Source organism: Periplaneta americana, chromosome 5 (genome assembly GCF_040183065.1).
Source record: "Periplaneta americana isolate PAMFEO1 chromosome 5, P.americana_PAMFEO1_priV1, whole genome shotgun sequence".
Lineage (NCBI taxonomy): Eukaryota > Metazoa > Arthropoda > Insecta > Blattodea > Blattidae > Periplaneta > Periplaneta americana.
Window position 1 is genome coordinate 107,456,338 of NC_091121.1, and position 18,201 is coordinate 107,474,538.

An 18,201-nucleotide genomic window follows, 5' to 3' on the forward strand; every position below is an offset into this window, starting at 1 on the left:
AAGAAGACCAAGTACATGATATCTAACCCAAATAGAGCTTGTGGTGCAGATGATTTCTTGAGATTGGAAACTATAAATTTGATCGAGTAACTAATTTTAGTTATTTGGGCTCTATAGTTAGTCAAGATAATGATATGAGTCTTGAAATTGGTAAAAGGATCTTCCTCGCTAATAGATGCTACTATGGTCTCGTGAGACATATTAGATCTAAAATATTAACCCCCCCAAAGCAAAATTAGGATATGTAAAACCTTGATAAGACCAGTCCTCACTTATGCCTCAGAAGCCTGGACATTGACTAAAAAGGATATACATAGATTAAACATTTTTGAACGGAAGGTTTTAAGGTCGATCTTTGGACCAGTCAATGTAGATAACGAATGGAGAGCCCGGTATAATCATGAATTATATGAACTCTTCAGTGAACCCAATATAACATCTTTTATAAAAATGGGACGCCTGAGGTGGGCTGGTCATATAATGAGATTAGAGGACTCGAGACCAGCCATCAGAGTCCTCCAATATGAACCAGGGGGAAGTAGACGAAGAGGAAGACCAAATGTCAGATGGAAGGATGGCATCAGGGAGGATGCCAGAACTATTGGAGTTAAAAACTGGATGAGTGTTGCTAGAAATAGGGATGAATGGCGGAAACTCCTATGGACAGCCAGGACCCATGATGGGTTGTCGAGCTAAGGATGATGATGATAATCGTAGGTTTTAGACCCCAAGTCTTACCAAGCATTCTTCTACAGGTCCAAAAAAACCTGTAGCATTTGGCAATGCAGAAATCTAGATGCTTTTTCCAAGTTAATCTCTTGTCTAGGATGAGTCCTACTTAACTTGTGCAGAGTAGATGTCTTCTCACCAAAAAGAGTAGGTTCCTTCAAGTTCATACCTCATTCTAGTGAAAGGTACCACTACCATTTTGTTAGGATTAACAAAGTTTATTTCTGTTGCACCTGGCTTCAATCTTTTACAGTGCAACTTCAAGCACTTCGAAGACTTCCTTTTAACAATTATAGCAATATCATCTGCAAATCTGATGGTAAAATACCCAACCCCATTGAGATCCCGCAACAATGCACTCACAATCAGGTTCCAAAGCAAGGGTGAAAGAACGCCACCTTGAGGACAGCCCCTGGTCGTAATCACCTTTAGCGTTTCCCCAAATAGGCTCATGATAATTTGCCTATTTTGTAGCATAAAATATATCCATCTACAGATGACTTTAGGGACATTATCCTCTTGAATAGCTCTTGACACCACTTCACATGAAATTTTATCAAATGCTCCTTCTGTATCTTGAAATGCTCCGATGGCAATTTCCTTAAAAGCCAGCACCTTCTCAATAGATGACACAACATGATGAAGTGCTGCTTCTGTAGATTTACCTGGCAGATAGGCAAATTGGTACTCGTGTAAAGGAAAATCCTTCAGTACTTTGTCCCTAATGTGCATATCCACTAATCTCTCCAATGCTTTAAGAAGAAATGAGAGAGGCTTATTGGACGATATGCCTTGGCCTTAGCATAGCTATGTTGCCCAGGTTTGGGTATAAATGTCACTTTGTTCTGTCTCCAGGCCAATGGAACATAACTAGAGGCTAGGCAGATCCTTTAGATTCTACAAAATAAAGACTGCAGTGAGTCATTTCTCTGTTGCAGCAAAGTAGGCATGATTGAATCAGGACCTGCGGACTTATATGGTTCAAAAGAATTAATGGCGCATCTTACTTTAGTAACAGTGATCACATCCCTGACCAGGTTCCAATCCTTTCTGCTCGAACATAAACAGAGTAAATTTGGTCGTCCCAGATCAGTCAAATGATCACTGTTACCAGTTTTTAGTCCGTAAAATGAATACTTGCTAGATGAACCAGCGTTTCCATATCGGACTGTGTGTAACTACCATCTTGTAGCTTGATTGTGCTTACTATCTTGTGAGCACCTTTAGTCATTAGCTTCTTCAAAGACTGAAGGCATGTGCTGTAGAGAGTCGGCAACTGCAAGCACCCGATCAATGAGTTCTTCCTTCGATTCAATTGGAGTCACGTACACCAGGCTCTTCAAGTCTCCCACACACAAAAGTCAAGTGAGGTCAGGTCAGGTCAGGAGAACGAACAGGCCATCCGATGGGCCCAACACAGCCAATCCACTGCTCACCGAATCTGTGGTTCAAATGTTCTCGGACATCACGAGAGAAATGAGGAGTTGCACCGTCATGTTGAAACCACAACTGATGTTGAATAACAAGAGGAACGTCTTGGAGGAGCTCGGGCAATGCATTCTCGAGGAACCGCAAATACAGGTAGGAATAGAGTTTCTGGTTTTGTCATTCAATAATTAGTTTCAGACCCATGGTCATTTAACAAAAACGTTTGTTTTGGTCTTTTCTATCATTTCTAGAAATTTAGGTACTGAATTTTGTTACACCCTGCATATTGTTTGTATGTTATGTTTCTGGTCTAGGGAAAATACTTCTTTTACAAAAAACATTCATAAAAACGTTTTTTTTTTTCGTAATAGATGAGTATTTCTCCTGGACTAAAAACACAATATCAGGAATAGAAAAATTATATTGTGGCATATATGCAGTTCCGGATTCTCATAAATTACCATACTTTGTTGCACAATATACAGTTATATGTTTTATAAATGTCAATATTAACCATTTTGAATACATTGCCTGATGAAAGGGTGGAGGGGAAAATAGTTCGTTAATCTTTTCACATAGGCCTAATTGAAGATCCACAAGTATCCTACAGCGCGAGCAGTTTAAAAGTCTCGAAGCATTACTTGGCTGGTCAGCAGCCTGAGCCATGCAATCGCTGGCATTCTCCTCTATGAAAGAGCACTGCTCTTCCAGCCTGTAATCAGTCGTGAGTGAGAATTTATTAGAAAGTACAGAGTGTTGGTAAGATATTCACTGCGTCATTGCATATTCATCTTGAAGACGTACATCAAGTGCAGAAAGTTTTATGACAAAACAAGACACGCATTTAGAAGTAAATTTCTTGGCAGCCCAGTTCCAACATGAAAAGCTTAGGTTAGTGGATAAATTTAATTTAAAACAAGTTCTGTGACTCACGGAAAAGACATCATGTGCTTGCAGAAGAAAAACTTTATGAAATAGGAACTGCCTTGGAATGTGTCCTTGACAATCCCCTTTCTACATTTAATGTACATCAAAATGACTATACGACAACACAGTGATTATCTCACCATTGCACAACAATACCATACTAATTAAATCTCACTCACGACTGATTTTAAATTGGAAGAGTGCTGCTCCATGGAGGGAAATGTCAGTGATTGCATGGGTTCAGGCTGCCAACTGGCCAAGCAACATTTTGGAACTTTTAAATTGTTGGTCTATATAATCCTGAATTGTTAAAAACTATAAATCTCACGAGTTGGAAGACAATACTAACAAAAACTTAAGTAAAGAGTCAATGCAAACAAATCTTGTCTATGGAATAAGGAATAAACAATTATGTACTAGTATTTTATTGAAGTTTATTTCAAACTGACGAAACAAACAGACCAAAGCCCATATTAATTTGCAATCAGATAGGCATACCTTACGGTTTTACATGCAAGAGTACCAAATGAATATGACACTGATATGGGCGAATCTCTCAAATGTTGTTAATTTGAAGTCCAATTCCACTCCTGCGAAAACTAACTTTAAAGGGAAGTCGAAAAAAATTGCACGTCTTTCATGGCTGTAGGCTTATATTTCCCACCTCAAATTATTGTTTAAATATTTCATACAGTGATAATAAAAAATGAAGAACTCCTTAAATGTCAGCCTCCTGGACTGTCCGTTTCCCTTATTTTATAAGAATTTCAGACTCTGACACCATGATATTTTTTTTCTTAATTACCTGGTCCCCTATTTCGAAATGTATACTTAAAAGCATAATGTAGGATGTCTATAAAATATTTTACACCATTTACACGTTTTTTGTGTATTTGTAAAGTTTGTCCAGATTTTTAAATGTTAGTATCCTGGAAAACAAATTATAGGGATATTTTTGTTGCATAGGTAGGTACTTTTTTTTAAGTTACACAATGCAGAACTGCACGCATTGTATTCTTCACCTGACATAATAATTACGAACATTAAATCCAGACGTTTGAGATGGGCATGGCATGTAGCGAATCCAGAAATACATATAGAGTGTTAGTTAGGAAGCCAGAGGGAAAAAGACCTTTGGGGAGACCGAGACGTAGATGGGAGGATAATATTAAAATGAATTTGAGGGAGGTGGGATATGATGATAGAGACTGGATTAATCTTGCACAGGATAGGGACCGATGGCTGTCTTATGTGAGGGCGGCAATGAACCTGCGGGTTCCTTAAAAGCTATTTGTAAGTAAAGTAGGTACTTTTTTCTTCTTAGGTTCTTAATACTGAAACAGATGTTCAATTCGAGGGAAACATCAAACACCAAAGTAAGATTCATCTTCTAACATTATTTTTGGAGCTTACAAATGGAAAAAAGCAGTAGTGTTCAGTTATACTGTGTCAATATACTGGTAGCCATCACTTCTAAGATATAATATATAAAATTCTGAAATACACCCTGAAATTATCATATAGGCCTAGTAGACTGATATTTCTAAACCACTTACATAACTTAAAAATTACATTCATGGCTTAACAATAAAATAAATTAATAGTGCAAAATGTCAACCTTTTGGCAATCAGCCTCCTGCTGGCTTTCTTATACCAGAAGGTTGACAATCAGTTTACAGTGTAATTAGGCATTTTATTTACTGAAGTACGATTTAGCAATCTGTCAGTAGGCCTATGTAAGTACGTAATACTAATGACCAGACATCGGATTTTAGGGCAAATATCTATTCTGTCCCTTTAGGAGAGAGAGAGAGAGAGAGAGAGAGAGAGAGAGAGAGAGAGAGAGAAATTAATATTTACATTTTATGAAAATTGAAAGCTATTCATAGAGTTTGACAGTGCCCTAAAATAATTGTTAAGAGTCTAATATGTTAATATTTGGCTTAAAATGCCTAAATCAATGTAAAGTTAAAAAAAAAAAAAAAAAAATTTAGTTGGTTATTTAACGATGCTGTATCAACTACTAAATTATTTAGCGTCGATGAAATTGGTGATAGCGAGATGATAGGTGGTGAGATGAGGCCGAGGATTCGCCATAGATTACCTGGCATTCACCTTATGGTTTGGGAAAACCTCGGAAAAACCCAACCAGGTAATCAGCCCAAGCGGGGATCGAATTGCGCTCTACGGCAACTTTAGAACGGGCAGGCAAGCGTCTAAACCGACGGTGGCCTCAATGTAAAGTTTCGTTATTTCACTATTTAGGTCTACCCACATGCTCATACATGTAAGCAATATTAGGTAAATGCCAGTTTTTCATGGATTAACACCACCAGAAAACGCAATAGACCACCTCTGTGGTGTAGGGGTCAGTATGCTGATCTCTCATGCAGAGGGCCCAGGTTCAATTCCCGGTCGGGTTGTATTTCTTGGTTGAGGTTTTCCCTCAACCATAAGGCAAATGCCAGGAAATTCGGGCCACAACATCCATGAATATCACCGGCTTCATTCATCACCAAGATCATATTCATAACAAATCAGTAATATATCTACAGATGCCATCTAGTTCACACATTAGAACCAATCTCAACAACAGTGCACAGGCCTATTTCACCCAAAAGATTAACTCGCAATATAACCAGAGATGTTAAAGCGAGTATAAAAAAAAAAAAAGACGCAACAATGGATGGAACGTTGTATTTTCGTCAAACAGAATTTCAACAACAATGCTGCATAATGGTTAGTCTAAATGTCTGTTAGCCGTTCCTCTTTCCTTCTCCTTATTGTGTTGAGAAGTTTTATGTGGTAGGACGTTATCGGCTTAATGCCAAAAGGTAAAATGCAACATCAATGCTGATCCGGCAATGGCTAACAGAATTTCAACAATTCACTTTCGATGGAAAAATAATATGCTACGAGATTTATAGCAAACAGGTATGTAGGCCTAACAATAGTTTAATATATGGTAATTACAGATGATATGTCGCTGAGTCAATGATTCAGTTGAATTAGTTCTTTTGATTTGAATTAAAATTATTTTTAAGGCTTTGTTCTATCTCCTACATGTCTCCCCCTATTCCGTCTTTTCTTCAACTTCTACCTTTTCTCTTCTAGATGTCCCTACCTCTTATTGTACCATTCTCCTACTCTCTTTTACATCATACATGTTTGGCAATGACTAATAGAATTTTCACAATTCACTTTCGATGGAAAAATAATATGCTACGAGATTTATAGCAAACAGATATGTAACAATAGTTTAAATATATTTTAATGAATAGGCCTATTATAATATTTATACTTTGACTGAGCTATGCTGAGCTGAAATTCATTTAAAGACAATTACACTTTAAAGATTTTAAATTTCGATAGTTAGGTAGACCTAAAGTATTTACGGATCATTGAGATTTTGCTTCTTCGAACCAAGTAACCACAGTCTGTGATAGAAATATGGCAATACAACATTCAGAATTTTAATTCAGTTAACCACTGCTTATTTTGTAAACAAAGGCCCATAGTCGTTATACTCTGGCAATATAGATGATTCTAAAGTTCTGTTGTTTTTTTTTTAGTCGGTTATTTAACGACGCTGTATCAACTACTAGATTATTTAGCGTTGATGAGTGGTGATAGCGAGATATTTGGCGAGATGAGGCCGAGGATTCGCCATAGATTACCTGGCTGGAGAAAACCTCGGAAAAAACACAACTAGGTAATCAGCCCAAGCAGGGATCGAACCCGCGCCCGAGCGCAACTTCAGACTGGCAGGCAAGCACCTTAACCAACTGAGCCACGCCGGTAGCGCTGTTGTTTTGTAGGCTACTGATGCTGCCTCATATATGGTTGCTGCAGATCCACTTCTTAAAACTTTTTATCCTAACATCAGTCATGTAACCTGTTTACCTCATGCTCTTCACAGGTTTCTAAACAATCAGGAACGAATTCCCTCTTGTCAATTCTTTCATTTCTAATATGAAAAAATGATTTTGTAAAGCCCCATTCAGGATTTCAATATTGAGAGAGATATCCCAAGATATTCCACTTTCACCTCAGCCTGTTGTTACACAAGGGGAACATGGATTCTGTCAGTGGTGTATTATTCTAGATATTTTAAAGAAGTGGTCACAATTATTGAATAATTACCTGAATCCGATACTGCAGCGTGTGAAAGCAGTGAAAGAGTGTCTGTCAGTGAAAAAAGATATTGCCTCACAGAACAACAAAACAATAGAGATGCACAGCGCATGTTGTGATAGGGAAGCAGAGAATAAATGGTGCGCTCCTAGTGATCTGGCTGTGAAGCTTAACATTTGAAAATTTGAGCGTGATATTGGTGGTTTTGTTGATCAAATTATAAAGACTGTTAAAGATGAATGTTATTATTTTTGTGTGCTTACAGGTGGAATTCATAGTCATCACTTATAAATGAGTGAACCCTTAAGTGGTTACTTATATTCATTTCTAATTCATAGCTGTCGCTCATTCACATAATGAGTGATTACTTAAGTGAGCTCATCTGTACCCTTAAGTGACCACTCATTTTCAAAATGGATACTGAGAATGATTTTGAGGATTTTGTGGAGTTTGTTGAACGAAATAAGGAAGGCATAACTTATGTGTCCCATAAAGGTATATTAGAGACATGGAGAATCCTTTGGAAATGTATAGTGGACTGGAATTTAAGAAATGATATCGTTTTCGCAAGACCACAGTTATTGATATTTTACTGTCTTTAATAGACAAATACTGTATGTTGCAAACAATAGAGGGTTACCACTCCCGCTGTTGAAAATGTTGATAGCACTAAGATTTTATGCAGATCATCATTTCAAGTAGGTCGTAATTACACTAGGTCTATTTCTCACAACAGAATTAATATAACTTATTAACACCGAATACATTATTTTACAATTGGTTTGCAGATATGTACCACGTAAGTCAGCCTATAGTGTGCAGAATAATTTCAAAAGTCTCCAAAGCAGTATCGCGTCATATTAAAAGGTTCATAAAATTTTCAGAATCTGTAGATGCATTCAATGCATTAAAAGTGGACTTTTTTAAGAAAGCTGGTTTCCCAGGAGTTACCAGTGTTAATGATGGCACATATGTATGTGTACACTTCAATATCAATGCCACGGGAATCGAGTTCAAGATCGTCTTCAACATTGGTGTCAGACGCTGGACGACCACTAGTTTTCAGTAAGTTTCTCTTTTCTGCCGCGAATTCTGCCTTCCTATGAAATTTTATATTTTTCCATTGTTTCTTTAACTGCTCGATATTCCTTAAAATATTTTCGGGGTTGGAATTGAATTCTGATGCAGTAGTTTCCCAAGCATCTTTCTTTCTTCAAAAAGAGATACAATTAGATTGCCTGTTTTCTACTATGTCTTTATGCCTTAAAACAAGCTCTCAGAGTAGAAGACGTTCCTCTTGGGAAAAATTCTTTCCTTTCAGCATAACCTACTGTACTTATTTTCAGCTAAGTTTATTGTTATTCAGTACAATAATATTGATAACTCGTTGTTATAGCAACTCCACATGTAGAACGGCCTTTGATTAGTCCAATGAGAGCCAGCTTTTATTATGACGTCATGTCCGGCAGCTGTAAGTGAACACTCATTACGTGAGAATAAGTGTTGTCTATGAATTCGGGATTTACTTAAGGGTTCATTTATTATAAACAATCCCTTATTACTTAAGGGTTCACTCATTTTATAAGTGACGACTATGACGACTATGTTTGAGATGAAGGTGTGTGTTTAGAGACTATTGATAATAGAATAGCTGCTTTGGAGTCTGACAATATAACTGCATTTTTAAATTTATTGATGTGGCATAGAAGATTCCTGAGACTTTCACTTATTGCAATGATTTCTCCATAAAAACTTGTTGTTCCATACCTAAAACTTGTTGTTCTATAAAGTGAGAAGAGACAGCACGTAACACATGCACCGGCACCTTGTTCTCTGGAGATCAAGGATCCATCAGTGTATAAATGAAGCCAGTTTTGTGGAGGGTACCTAATATTAATTGTCTCTAAAGACAATTGTTTTAGTATTTCAGTGTTTACTTCTGATTTTAGTATTTCTTCTGTTAAATTTAGATTAGGCCTATATTCTATATTTAATAGAGTTAAAGGGTTTGGTTTAATTTGTAGGTTTTCTTTTAAATTCGGGATATTGATTTTCTGTTTTAATTCTTGAACAATGGATATGAAACTTTTTTGAGTTTTCAATCTAAAGAGAGGACTGTATGAATGCCAATTCTTTCCTGGTAATCTAATAAGCTTTTCATATTGAATCAGTGCTTTTTCTTCTATTGTCATTTTGATGCTGTTAATATTAGTGAGGAATCTCATAGAATCTATTGGAGTTGTTTTGATTCCACCAGTAATGAGTCTGAGAGCTTGGTTTTGAACATATTCTATTTCGTTTATGAAAGGTGAAGTAATTAAAATTTCTCCGCAGTATGTCAGCACTGGCTGTATAAACATTTTGAATGTAGTGTTCAAAGTATTCTTAGAGCATCCCCATTTCTTTCCTGCTAGTCTTTTTAGAAGGGAGAATCTTTTACGAGCTTTTTCAGAAATGTATTTCAAATAAACAAGTATAAATAAAATATTAGTTGTTCTGATGAAATTTTCACTTATTTTATTAATTAAATAACATAAACATACAAATAACTCATAAAATTCATTAGGTTCTCGTCTCAAAAGAAATATGGCGGCTATTTTGTTGTTCTGTTGTCTACGAGATACATCTCGTATATAACGGTGTTTCCCACTAGTATCCAACCAGAAAATTCCATTGAAACGTTTAGCACTTCTAGTGATCAGGCAACAAAATAACGACCTGCACAGTCTTACTACCAGAAACTCCTCTCTCAGTTTCAATCCCCTGTATTGCCTACATAACATCAAGCTTTTCATTTATACTGCAAGCACTGAACAATTAGAACGTAAAAACAATAACTGCCTACATAACATCAAACTCTTCATTCATACCCGCAAGCACTGAACAATTAGAACATAAAAAACAATCTCTTTGTAGCCAAACAGCAATAGCAAAGGATGCCTAAGTGAACATACAGTAAGTGCTTTGGGTGAAACTGGAAAAAAGTTAAAAGTAAGTGGGACAATGTACTAAATAAGAATGTAGGATTTTCATTGTTGGAAAAAGTATCAACAGTGATATTGGGAGAAAATGTAAATGTTCCAAGTAGATAGCTTAGGGCCTATTAATATTTCTACTGTAACAAATTTAAAATTTGCTTCTCTCACATCTGTTTCAGTAGAAAGTTTTTTTGCTTTCAAAATCATTCTCACTGACAAAAGGCAAAGATTAACTGTGGAGAATTCAGAAAAAATTCTGGTGATGTACTGTGCAGATAATTATGAAAAAGAATGAGCATGGAACTAAATTTCAATAACTTAAAAAATATAATAATTATATACTTTTTTTTCAATGTATTAAATTTGTGCAGCTGTAATTTATTTATATAATATATAGTTGTCTGCCTCCATTTCTTAAATATACTTTCTTGTGTCATGTTTTATATATTTTATTGTATCATTTTAATGAAATACCATAGATTTGAAGCCTTGATCATATGTGCCTAAATGCACTTTAGGTTTACTAAAATAGAGCCTAATTTATTAAATTTTGAGCTTATTTTAGGCACCTAAAACTGCAATTTAGGCAATCCGATGCCTGCTAATGACATACCAGTCAATTCTGAATTGTTCGGTATTTTGTACTTTTTCTAGAAAATGGCTCCAAAAGAGAACATCAAAGATTGGAGAGGTTGAAGAAGAAAAAAGAAGCCGAAAACTCATACAGAAAAGCACAGATTTTAGTAAACATTTCCTCTGTAAGTAGGCCTATGCACAGGAGGTCCAGTTATTCAACTTTGGTGGGTCAAGGGGGCAGATAACTCTTCACATAGGAGTGGCATACAATAATCCCGAGAGAAAAGATAAGGAATTGTATTCATTTTGTACTCTGTCTGACAGCATAGTCATGATATACCTACACTATCAAAATTACGTTACACAACATGTTATATTTTTATTTTATTTTGAAACTAAGTAGGCCTACTGCAATTAATTTCTTAAACTTTTCTTCATTTAAGTTCATGTGTTTATCTGAAGCACGTTCTTGAACACAGAAAAAGATTTTTCTATGTCACAAGAAATGACAGACACGTATTCACCTGTGAATACTTAACCAAGAAAATTTGGGACAAAGTGAGGTCGAATTGTCTTTTGCATTTCCACATGACCATGACCCCATCGGAAACCGAATCCGCGATCACAATTCGACACATATGTATACTAAATTACAGTTTGCAGGCATGCTGCTTCTGTCTTCCTTTCTTTCATTATTTTGATCTCTGGCTTGCAACAAGTGAGAGATGGGGGGGGGTTAGAAATTCCAGTGAAACAAAGCAGCTGGTTTCCATCTATCACTCACTATAATATGCACATTCAACTTTTCGTAAAGAGCTTACAAGCAAACATTCTCATGGGGGGAAAATAAAGAAGTTAATTTTTTCTTCCACCATGTTAATAATGTCAAAACATGTGCTTATACAAATTTTGGCCGCTCCATCATAATTACAAGGCCGTACAGAAAGTGATTTTCCCTGGAGTCGTTTACAAAAAAACACAATTTCATGGAAGGATGTATTGAAACAGATACAGCAATTGTTGCGCTATTTTTCAACATATTCCCCACTAGAATTGAGACATTTGTCATACCTTGGGATCAACAGAGAGGTGCACAACACGACAGAAGGATACAAATATTGATCCCATGGTATGACAAATGTCTCAATTCCAGTGGGGAATATGTTGAAAAATAACGCAACAATTGCTGTATCTGTTTCAATAAATCTTTCCATGAAACTGTTTTTTTTTTTTTGTAAACGACCCCAGAGAAAATCACTTTCTGGACGACCTTGTAATTGCGGTGGAGTGGCAAAAATTTGTATAAACACTTGTTTTGACATTATTAATATGGTGGAAGAAAAAAAATTAACTTTTTTATCTGCCCCCATGAGAATGTTTGCTTGTTAGCTGTATCAGTCTTTTAGATTCTCCCATTCAAAGACTAGTTGTCAGGTAGGCTGCCACGAAATCATATTAGCTTCCTTTTATTTTTTCTCAATAAACAAATAACGTGGAAATACCAGGTTCTGCGAAGAAACATTCATAAAAGGCACAAAAATCTAAATATTTTAATTTCATTTAGTGTTCTGCCCAAGGACAGGTCTTTCACTGCAAACCCAGCTTTCTCCAATCTTTCCTATTTTCTGCCTTCCTCTTTGTCTCCGCATATGATCCATATAACTTAATGTCATCTATCATCTGATATCGTCTTCTGCCCTGAACTCTTCTCCTGTTCACCATTCCTTCCAGTGCATCCTTCAGTAGGCAATTTCTTCTCAGCCAGTGACCCAACCAATTTCTTTTCCTCTTCCTGATCAGTTTCAGCATCATTTTTTTCTTCACCTATTCTTCCCAGCACAGTGTCATTCTTTATTCTGTCTGTCCACTTCACACGTTCCATTCTTCTCCAAATCCACATTTCAAATACTTCTCTTCACTTCGTCGTAATGTCCACGTTTCTGCCCTTCTACAATGCCACACTCCATACAAAGCACTTCACTAGTCTCTTCTTCAGTTCTTTTTCCAGAGAAGATGCTCCTTTTTCTATTAAAAGCTTCCTTTGCCATTGCTATCCTCCTTTTGAATTCCTGGCAGCAGCTCATGTTACTGCTTATAGTAAATCCTAAGTATCTAAAGCTGTCGACTTGTTCTACTGCCTCATTTAGAATTCGCAAGTTTACCTCCTTTATTCTTCTTCCTATGACTGTAAAGAAAACACCTTTTAGGATATAAGGCTTTAATAAACAGAAAACCAATACAGGTTACTACAACAAACAAACACGTTGCTATGACACCAAGTAATTCATTTTCACTACATTCTTCCCCTCTTTGATGTTACTTGCTAACATAGTCATCCAGGTACTTAGGCGATACTCTTGTCCGATTAGAACGACGAAGCTGCTGTTCTTGTACACCATTATCACTGTTATTTTCGTTCCCACCATTAACTGTAGAGTCCTGTCTTACAGGGATGCTGTTCCGTTCATCATTGACATACTCTGTGTGTTTTTCTATGAGATCCCGCTCTTTGTTGTCATTCTCATGTGGTAACATAGATGGCGATTCCTGGGCACATGGAGCTAACTGCCTTGTAGATACAGTATCTTCTCTACCATCCGAGTAGCGGACATGAGCATACTCAGGGTTCGCTTCTAGAAGTTCTACCTTATCAACCAAAGGGCAATATTTTGTAGGACACTCATTACATTTTAGCAACACTGGTCCAGGTGTTGTTAGCCATGTTGGTAGAGAAAAACCGTAAGATGATCTCCTGGAATGAATAAACATACGTTCGTGGGGAGTCTGGTTAGTTGCAGTGCACAGCAACGATCTTATTGACTGAAGGGCATCCAGGAGAACTGTCTCCCACTGTGATACTTCTAACTTTCTGCCTCTCAGAGCTAATAAAATAGTTTTCCATATTATCCCATTGTACCTTTCAGCTTGCCCATTGCCTTGAGGATTATATGGAGTAGTGCGACTAGATGCTATACCATGACTTGCTAAGAAAGCTTTCAATTCATACGATATAAGTGATGTACCTCTGTCTGAATGGATGTAAGAGGGCATACCAAATATGGAGAAAAGTTGTTGTAAACATTTAATTACTGTCGAAGACTTCATATCCGAGCAAGGAAATGCGAAGGGATATCTAGAATATTCGTCCACAACTGTCAGAATGTACCGATTTCTAGTAGTTGAAGGGATTGGTCCCTTGAAGTCTATATTTAATCGTTCAAAGGGTGAGGTTGCCTTTATTAATTTTCCATTGTGTCTGAAAAATCTAGGTTTAAGTTCTGCACATACATTGCATGATGCAGTTACTTTCTTAATATCATCGAGTGAGTATGGTAAGTTTTTACTTCTTACCCAGTGATAAAGACGAGTTATTCCAGGATGGCAGAGTGCTTGATGTAATGTTCTTAGTTTGTCTCCAGGCATTTCTGTAGCAGAACATATACGGGAGAATGCATCAGCAACTGCATTTTCTCGTCCAGGCCGGTAAACTATATCATATTTATAACATGACAGTTCAAGTTGCCATCTCTTAATCTTCTCATTATTTATCTTGTTCTTTGTAGTATTATTAAACATGAACATAACTGATTTCTGATCGGTTATCAGCTTAAAATAACGACTTATGAGGTAATGTCTCCATTTACGCAAGGCCTCAACAATAGCATAGGCTTCCTTTTCAACAGCAGAGTGCCTCTGTTCGGTTTTAGAAAGAGTTCTAGAGGAGAAAGCAACTGGTCTCCCTGACTGTGACAAAGTCGCTCCAAAAGCAAAATCAGAGGCATCTGTTTCAACTGTAAATGGGGAGTCTTCGTCAATAGAAGTTACAATTGAATCTGCAACTTCTTGTTTTAGACTTTTAAAAGCAAGTGCAGCATCCTGAGTCATAGGAAAAGCCTTACATTGAACAAGAGGTCGTACCTTCTCGGAAAATTTGGGTATCCACCCTGAATAATGTGCAAACATTCCCACTGCACGTCGTAAAGTGCGACTGTCACTAGGTTGAGGTAAATTTAACAGAGGGCGAAGTCGTTCAACATCTGGCTTGATAGTTTTATTCTCAATTGTATAGCCTAATAAATTGATACGTCTAGTAGAGAAGACAGATTTATTCTCATTTAGTGTGAGTTGAAATTTCTCTGCAGCTTTGAGAAAACGTTGCAAATTAATATCATGTTCTTCCTGAGTACGTCCACATATTGTTACATCATCCAAGTACGAAAATGTGTCCTTTAGATTTAGATTTTGTGATTCAATAATAGCGTCAATAGCTCTTTGGAAACATGCTACCCCATTTGTTACACCAAAAGGAATTCGACAGAACTAATATAATCGACCACACGCCTCGAAAGCCGTATATGGCTTATCTTTCGACATAATAGGTATCTGGTGATACGCACTACGCAGATCTATAGTGCTGAATATTTCATATTTACTCACTTTCCTTACAACGTCTTCTAATCGAGGTAGGGGATATGCGTCCAAAAGAGTGAATCCGTTTTATGAACTCATTGTCCTCATTTGAGTGTCGTCGAGATTTTATGGCAATAGGAGTGCAATCAGAAGTAAGTGTGTTAAAAAGTGATGCTGGAGGGACAAGAGCAGTAACTAAACTGCATACTGAAAGAGGATCTTTAGATCCACCAAACGAAATATCGAGACTAGTGTGCTGTCTTAAAATGTCATGTCCAATAATTACATCAGCACATAAGCCTTTTAAAATTAGCAGGCTAATACGATTATATGTGTGATCCTTTAATTGTAATGTTACTATACACATTCCTTTCACATGAGATTGGAGAGATGTAGAAGCCATAGACACATGACCTTGAGCTGGTAAAATCTTGAACTTATGAGTAGATGCAAATTCAAGACTAATGAAACTTTGTGAACTTCCTTTATCCACTAATGCATCAGTTTCAGAGCCATTAACTTTAATTTGTATAACGGCTTTAGAAAGACAGGATGGTGAAGCAGCTAAGAGGGACGCTGAAGTTTCATCTTGAGACTGTTTGAAAAATTTCGATTTACAAACATTAGCAAAATGCCCCATTTTGGCACATTTCTTACAGATGGCATTTCTAGCCGGACACTGAGTACGAGGGTGCTTTTCGCGACCACAAAAATAGCACATCATTTTCGTAGCTGCAGAAGTAGGTCCGCCTCCATAAATAGAGTTTTCATGGTTTAAAGGTTGTTTATTCTGGTCAAGTACAGCATTAACAGACGGATTTACAGCAATAAAAGATTTTGAATTTTGTTCCGCCATTTCTAATGATCTGGCTTGACTAATGGCAACATTTAATGGCAGTGTTAAATTTTCAAGTAGACGTTGCCTTATATGCTGTGATAAGAGACCACTGATAAATGAATCACTTATAAATTCATTTTTATTTTGGTCAGCTGACACAGCCTTGAAATTGCAAGCTTTGCTTAATAATCTTAATGCTTCAACATATTGATCCACGGACTCACCCTGAAACTGACATCTAAAGACTTAGTAGAAAGATGGTACCTGGCAAAAACTTCACTCTTCGGTTTAATATACAAGGATTCCAATACTGCGATAGCAGCAGAGTAGGTGCAAACTTCGCTGATATGCTCGTATACAGAGGGAGCAATGTAATTAGTGAGCAGCAAAAGCTTCTGTTCTTCATTAGCTTTTGTAGATTCCACGAAATTTTTAAACGTACAATACCAGTGTTTCCACTGCTGTTCTGCGCCATTAGTATTCACCTCTACATCAAATCTTATAGGACTCTAGTAATTTATCCATAGTTACTTTATTATTTTATGTTTTCTGTTTATTAAATTGTAAAGAAAACACCTTTTAGGATATAAGGCTTTAATAAACAGAAAACCAATACAGGTTACTACAACAAACAAACACGTTGCTATGACACCAAGTAATTCATTTTCACTACAATAACCATGGTCTTCGTCTTATTCGCATTTATCTTCATCCCATACAGTTCACAGTTGTCATTTAACTCCTGTAGCATATCTGTCAGTATCTTCTCCTCTTCTGCTAACAAAGCCATATCATCAGCAAATCTTATGTGCTATTAAATCTAAAATCTTCAAAATATGCATTATTCATGAATTTACTCCAAAAAAGGCCAAAACATGCACGGAAAAAGTACGGTTATTTGAATCCGATGTCATAAAACGAATATTTGCGAAGTCTGAGAAGTGCGTTGCTGAGAAGTGTAACAAGATTATAGGCCTATTTTGTTTTGGAGAATATTTTACTTTTACAATTTTTGAGGTTGGAAATATGTTACATTTGAGAGATTCGCCCATATGGAATTATTAAACATTGCCTAAGTACTAAGAGACAAATGAAAAATACAAGACTATGAAAACGTACCTATTGTTGGGTCATGGTAATCCAAAAACCTGTGTTTCACAAACTGAAGCGTCAAAGCTGAAAACACGATAAAAATTCACTTTCAATTAAAACACTATTGCCCTTTACAACTACCGTTATCCATTTCACTAACTTTGCTTTTCAAGATTAATAATACATTCACCTGACTTCCCTACTCCACCATCACCAAGCACAACAATTTTATACACTCGTAATCCACCACGGGTTTGACTAGGTACTGGCATATGCAGTCCCTGAGACCCGCCCCGTCCATCTCGGTCTGATCCACCGCAGTCAAAGGCCCCCATTTTTGTGGATTTTCGGCCTGGAGTTCCAGGCACACACCCGGACCCTGATGGGCCCGCTTGTTCCGTCGCCAGTGCTGCAGTTCTCAGGGGAATTTTCGTCGAAATGACCCCAATAATCATCCAACCACTTTCACGGTGCACACATAACGATTACACTCGAAGGCATTATAATACGGAAAATTAGTTTACAGAATATGTGCAAAATTATATTTAATGTACCCTAGACCATTTAGTAATGGCCTAGGGTTTATTACAAGAAAACGAAAAGCCCCTCCCAAATTTTACACATCAACTTCCACCCCACCACAACAAACCCACACCCAGTCGCGAACCATAATTTGACATGGGAGCAACTTCGGAGCTCAGTTTTGTGCGCTACCTAGTATACAATACTGTAATTGCAGCTGTCAGAAAAACAGCTGACAAATCCATATTGTACCAACGTTAGTTTGCGAATGAGGGATTTAGTAATTACATCATCGGGAGAAATTTTTATAAGCGCTTCCTTCAGAAGCTTATTGAACATTAAATAATAATATACTATCTCTCAAATTATATAGTTCACAAAGTAATATTAGAGTTATGATTATGTATAACAAAAAAAAGTTAGCTGGCTTCGAACATTCGGACAAACGAAAGTTGTTCACAGTGATTGTGATATCAGGTTGTGTTTGTGTCGCATTTTGTGTTACCAGCCAGTGTACCAACCCAATAAACTTTAGCAACAAGTCGCTAGGTAGGTGCTATGCCTGAT

General features: G+C 36.9%; 1 protein-coding gene across 3 annotated transcripts in view; it reads right to left on the reverse strand.

Moving 5' to 3' along the window:
- The window catches only part of LOC138700066 (GTP-binding protein Rit2-like), an 88,992-nt gene extending 71,174 nt beyond the window's left edge, over nt 1–17,818 (reverse strand). For 2 of the 3 annotated variants that reach the window (XR_011332171.1, XR_011332170.1), the window contains exons 1-2: nt 17,303–17,818; nt 17,140–17,196 (exon numbers count right to left, since the gene is read on the reverse strand). Coding sequence is in view for 1 of the 3 variants with exons in the window: in XM_069826372.1 (XP_069682473.1) it covers nt 17,140–17,196; nt 17,303–17,567 (322 nt within the window). In the remaining 2 variants the exon portion in view is untranslated. The remainder of the gene's footprint in view (nt 1–17,139; nt 17,197–17,302) is intronic. The other variant, XM_069826372.1, reaches the window with a different exon arrangement.
- Nucleotides 17,819–18,201: the final 383 nt, after the last annotated feature.